The 6,516-nt window shown below is 27.6% G+C and overlaps 1 protein-coding gene across 1 annotated transcript; it reads left to right on the top strand.

Annotated features, from left to right (window-relative positions):
- Positions 1 to 3,224: 3,224 nt before the first annotated feature.
- On the top strand, positions 3,225 to 6,129 carry LOC118196886 (52 kDa repressor of the inhibitor of the protein kinase-like). The gene is made up of 3 exons (XM_085811525.1): positions 3,225 to 3,357; positions 3,999 to 4,097; positions 5,328 to 6,129. Exons 1-3 carry the CDS (start codon positions 3,308 to 3,310, stop codon positions 5,554 to 5,556), a joined length of 378 nt encoding a protein of 125 aa, XP_085667651.1. The 5' UTR covers positions 3,225 to 3,307; the 3' UTR covers positions 5,557 to 6,129.
- The last annotated feature ends 387 nt before the right edge of the window (positions 6,130 to 6,516 follow it).

Here is a 6,516-nt window from a genome sequence, read left to right as displayed (position 1 = left end):
ATGAAATTCATCTAAAACCTTTTTATCATTTTAAAGGTGGCAATATTGTTGGTTCTGCATATGACAGTGCATTTGCTGCTTCTTCAGCATATACATTTATGATTAGAAGCTTATTATCATCTTACAAAGATGTTGCTTACATCCTGCCAATAAAATCATTTAGTGCAGAAAAATTGTTTGAAATTTTAAGAGATGTAATTGTAGGTCTTGAAAAGATAGGTCTTAAGGTAGTTTGTGTGGTTAGTGATAATAATAGCATTAACAGGAAAGCCATGTCCTTCTTTAGTGAGAAGGATGAAATTAAAATTATGTATCAAAATCCATATGAACCACTCAGACCCCTTTTTTTTGTCATTGATTCTGTTCATTTGTTAAAATGTATTCGTAACAATTGGATTGGCCAAAAAAATGATGGCTTGTTTATGTATTTTCCTAAATTTAATGCTGTTGGCAGTGAAGAATTTAATGCAGCCTCATTTAATACTTTAAAAAAACTACATGATCTTGAATTTGATAGTTTAATTAAATATGGGTATGGTTTAAGTCTTAAAGCTTTATGGCCTTCAAATCGTGAAAGGTAGAATGTTAAATTAGTTTTACAAGTCTTTAATAACTGGGTAATCACAGCCTTAACAGAACTAGGTAATAACACAATTTGGATAGTTTTGAATCAACAGCTAATTATATAGATATAATTTATAAATGGTGGTGTATAGTAAATACCAAAACACCTCTTAATGGCAAACGACTGAAAAGTTCTTTTCAAGAACCACTGACATTCTCAAATGTAGACTCAAATGTTGAGTATTTAAATAACTTTGTAAATTGGTTGGACAAATGGAAAGATGCAAAATGCACTACTGGTTGCTTGTCAAAAGAAACTCATGATGCTCTGAGGAACACAACATATGCACTTATTGAATTGGGCAAGTATTGCATTAAAGAGCTAGGCATGAATTTTTTTTTTTACCTGGTTAAATACAAACAGATTTGTTAGAAGATCGTTTTGGCAAGTATCGCCAACTTTCTGGTTCGCAATACTGTATTTCCATTAGACAGGTTTATGAATCTGAGTCAAAATTACGAATGCAAAGCTTATTACCTTTAAAGCTTAATTCAAGTACTTTTGGAAATATTGCTATCGAAATAAATGAAAGGAATGATCGTGAGGGGGAAAACATTGATGTATCTCTTGTGGAAACTTTTTCTCTTGTAGTATCTGAAAATGAGATGATAAAAGCTCAGCCATAAGTTCCTATATTAACTTATATAGCTGGTTATTGCCTTTATTCTTTACAACCTTTAAAAAACATCCATGTTATTAACAACCTTTAAAAAACATCCATGTTATTAACCATTTATTAACAACCTTTAAAAAACATCCATGAGAATTTTGTAAAATAACTTGGGTTATTGATAGAGAACTCAATATCCCTTCCGAATTTAATTCAATCAGAAAATGAGATAGGGGTGTCCTTTTGTACCCTATGCCTCATGTTTTAAATGTTGTTTTATATAATTTTATTGCAGTACAAAAACTTGTATCTCAAGAGTTTGAAAGTAAGTTTTTAAAACACCCTGCTCAAAGATATTTAGCTGTAAATTTAACTCTGAATGCTTAGATGTCAAATGAGGATTTGGATATTGAACCATGTGTAAAAGGCCATTCCTTTGATCCCATAGCTGAAAATATAATCAAATCCTCTACAAACACGATGTTAAACAACTATTGTAAACAAAAAAAAAAAAACGATTTAAAAAAACCTGCTTGTAAAAAAAGAAAATTATCAACTTTGATAAAGTAAATAAAAAAGTAATTTACAGTTAGTCTTAAAAAGTATCTAACTTGTTTTAATAATAATGTCTAAAAATGCAACAAAAATATATAAAAGTTTAGTAGTAACTTCCTGAGCTTTAAAGACATGTCTGCAATTTTCTAATAGCTTCAAAACAGATTTTTTTTTTCCATTCTAAATTTTTTAAGTCATAACTTATATAATTCACTTTCAACCATTAGTCTGTTTTATGAACAGAGACATTGCTACTAAATTCTGATTAAATGAATAATTTTTATAACCACTGAAGCAGTTCAAATCTCTAAATGTATTGTAGTATCTGAAAATGACATGATAGAAGCTCAGCCATATGTTCCTATATTAACTTATATAGCTGGTTATTGCCTTTATTCTACCTTTAAAAAACATCCATGTGAATTTTGTAAAATAACGTGTTATTGATAGAGAACTCAATATCCCTTCCGAATTTAATTTAATCATTCGACTCGTCATAACAATATATGTTGTATTATAATTTATTTTTAATTATAATTAGCTCTTTATAGATATATTTTACCCCAGCTCTTGTATATGAATTCAAAAACTTTATTTCTTGTAATTTTTTTTTAAATTTCAAAACGAGCTATTTTTATCATTGTAATTTATGTTTTGAATTGTAATTTAATGTTTTTCAGTTTTTGTTCTTCCTATGAGATCACTGTAGAAAATGTGTGTAAATTCCCACAAATCGAATAATTTTGATTTAATCCCACATTTTTAATCTTTCTTATTAAATCAGATCCTTTGCTTAAAACTAATTGTATGTTGCATTATTTTTTTCAAACTGTATTCATCCTTCTGTTAGTTTTGCGATTCTGAGTAGTAGTTTGTATTTCTGTTTTTGTGAATAATAAAAAAAAATTGTGTTATCAAAATAAAAGTTCTCACATTATTTAAAAATATATAATATAATTTTGATAATAATTATAACACCTTTTAGAAAAAAATAGTTTAACATTTGCTATGCTGAAATGTAACTTTGATTAGTATTTATTTTAAAGAAAATTCGATTTAAATTTAAAAATCAAGATTGAAAGTGCTTTAAAGGAGGAAAGTAATTATAAATATATTAAATTAAAACGTCAACAGTAAAAAAATAGATTGTAAGTTCTTTCCGAAACTATATGCTCGTTGCGCTATCGTAATTTCGATAGCCTAACTGGCATGACTCATAAGTGGAGCTTTCTGACTTTGTAGTCTAGGTCAAAGAATCTGTAAGGAGAAGAAGTAAAGGTTTCCCGAGGCAAATGTGGCTCCGTCAGACTGAAGAGACACTGTGTATGTCCCTGAAGCTTATTTTAAAGGGGCAATCCATCCACCCTCCGTACCTTTCTGCGCATGTGCGAAATAGCAGGCAAGAAACCGGCATGTCGTCAGCCGTATTAGCAATCTTTTACCACGTTGTTCGAAGAGGTTCATTGAAAGTTTTTTTCAGTTCTTTTCTCTGGTTATTTAAGCTGATCATAAGATGGATGTTTCGCAAGGACGATCACCGGAATTCACCCGATTCTCTTTCTGTGAGGTAAGCTTGCTTTTTTAATTCGAAAACCTATCATAGATTTTAAAAATTGATTTTGTATAGTACATTAATTTTGATTCCCAAGCTCCAAAAATATTTTGTCTCATTGTATCACACAGCAGCTAGATTTTCATTCTTAATATATTAACTTTGCATTTTAGCATATGAATCTCAATTTATATAATTAATCATATGGCAAACAAATACTATAGTTTTTGCAGGCATATTGCTATTTCTTTCCAAATTTTTTTACTGAGTTTTAAGCTTTAAAGTCAACTAATAATAATATTACGACAAAACGAGCGATCAGGAATAAATTTGCCATTTATAATAATGCGGCAACTAATGGCATGTATGATTGCATAAATTAATTTTATTAATAAATTGTATTATGCTTCAGCTTTAAATTTATGCTATAGATTACCAAATAATTTATCTGAGAAAATTTATAAACTTATTTAATATTAGTGGCCACTGAAGACTATTTTTAATGTAGTATATTGATAGTTATATACAATTTTTCGTATTTTATGATTATTTTTGAAAATTTTATATTCATTATTATAAAAATATAATTTTGATTTCTCTCAATATTTGATGTGGTTTAGTGAATAACAGACTAACTCAATCTATCTTTTACTTAGCAAACAACCCAAATCCTGGTATCGCTGTAGTGTTTGTGGGACAACATCTCGAAAAACACCAGACAGGAAATTTTTCAGATTTCCTAAGGATCCTATTAGGTAAATCATTTCTAAGTTTAAAAGAAACTAAGCTTTGATAATTAATAATATATATATATCTCAATTTTTGATAGAGAAGCAAATATTTCATGTATTTGGAATAATTTAAATAAATAGCTTGTTTTTTTCCATTAAGTGTTCCTCATCATGGACAAATAGTTCAGTGTTCTTCTGTAAATATTCAAGATAACTGTGCTTGTGATACAGTTGCTCCCAAAAGTGTTCATACACTTTAAGAATTTGTAAAAAATGCGCTGTAGCCTGGAATTGAATTTGATTATAAAGCCCAATATTTTCTCATATCTCGAAGTGATTTTGAATAAAACCAAATTTTTTAAAAATTTTTTTCTTCTAATATTTTAGAAGATAATTTTTGTAATTTATGTATTACAAGCTTGAATGTTGCAGGATATCCTACAAAAACTGACAGAAATTTAACTGCAATATTTCGTAATAGTGTCTGCAGATTTCTTTAAAGTGCACGAAGATTTTTGTGAGGTAACTTTTTTGTTACTTTTTAATTATTAATTCCCCCCCAAAGTTTTACTGTATTCTTATAATACTTTTATAGAGTTTTGCTAAGATAAATTTATAGATATTAAAAAATTCTCACAGCACTATTTCACTGAAACATAAGTGTACGAACACTTTAGGGAACCACTACATATTAGTGTGAATAAGGAAGGAAACATTTTAAAGATGCACTTTACGAACAATGTGTACTTTTTATTGGTGCCTTATCCTTTTTTAATCATATTGTTAACAAAACTGTACAAAGAAATGCTAAATTGTTTAACTAGATACTATGACCGGTAACTACAATTTAACACAATATCTGCAAAATTATTGGTTTTCGTACATCAAAATAAAATTAGATGAAATGCAATCGTTTCAGAATTTTTTACTAATGTAAAAGAAATTTTTTAACAAGGTTAAATTTCTAATAACACTGAAAAGAGGTTCTTTTAATTAAAGAAAATAAAATTGTTTTTTTGTTTTCATAGATCAAAATAATAGAGAATTAGTATAAATATGTCAGAAATGTAATAAATCATATTATGTACATGAATTTTTCCTTAAATTATAATTTAATGTTTGTTCTTAAAAAATATATAACCCTTCTCGAGATTGTGTAACTAATGTATAAGGAATGTTTTTAGTTTGCTATTTTTCTACTAACACTGAAAATGGATTTATTGAAATATAAAATTAATGTTTTCATTTTTATAGATCAAAACAATGGGCTCCCGCATGCAGTAATCAAGACTTGTTAAATATATCACCAACTAATTTATATAAAATTGCACTAATATGTTCGTCACACTCCAAAGATCATGATTACTGTTCACCAAAGATGCGATATTTACATTCCTGTGCAGTGCCGACAAAATTTGAACAAACAGGTATCTTCAGTGTTTACTGTTATTATTTCAATATGCTTAACAATGGTGCCATCTAAGAAATAACTCGTCAATAATAGTGGATCACCTGTCATGTTATGCTCAAAGAATACTGTGCAACAAAATTGATGGTTTGGATCGCCTGTCATGTTATGCTCAAAGAATGCTGTACAACAAAATTGACGGTTATTAGTCGAAATATTGACTGTTGATTTTTGGCAAAATTAAAATTATGTAAAATCCAAGCATACAGCATTTTTAGAATTATTATATGTATAGTGAAGGTGGAAAATAGGCATTTCTTGCAATTGCTATTTAAAAGAATTAATTTCTAATTTCATAATTTGAAACAATCTTCATCAGGATGAGCTGCAGCAATATTTATTTGATTCAGTGGATTATTTACAAAACTTCTTAATACCTATAGGTTTGATTTTCAAGTTAAGTATTTAATCTTATATTAATAAATGTGAGAAGTATTGAATATTTTATGGACCAAGAAAATGAAATTAGTTATTTTAATCATTTTTGTGCAACTTTTATAAGACATTTTAAATGTAATCTTGTATTTGTTAATTTAAGTGAAATGCTTTTGACTCTTTGTTTTCATAATAGTCATTCCAAATAATTAAAATTTCTTGGTAATTTTTTTTTTTTTTTTTTTTTTTTTTTGAGGTCAGATAATTATAATGAATTCAGTGTTTTCAATTTATTTAGGGGTACTTGTAATTGTTTTTAATTATTTTTTTTGTTTCAGTTAGTTATCATGCAAATTTTGCTCATAAAATTTTAAATATGGAGTTATAAAAATTTATTATGAATTATATGGTATGTGTTTCTTCTTTTTGAAGCTTACAGAATTAAATGTACTCATTGGTCGAATAATTCGGGATTAAATAGATTTTTGCAAAATTAAAATTATGTAAAATCCAAGCTACAGCATTTTTAGAATTATTATATGTATAGTGAAGATGGAAAATAGTCATTTTTGTAATTGCTATTTAAAAAAATCAATTTCT

The sequence above is a fragment of the Stegodyphus dumicola genome, chromosome 1, assembly GCF_044657685.1.
Source record: "Stegodyphus dumicola isolate Sdum_Otavi_A_Nest chromosome 1, ASM4465768v1".
NCBI lineage: Eukaryota > Metazoa > Arthropoda > Arachnida > Araneae > Eresidae > Stegodyphus > Stegodyphus dumicola.
Note: the sequence above shows the minus strand (reverse complement) of the source record. Positions and strands in the feature narration are given on the sequence as shown.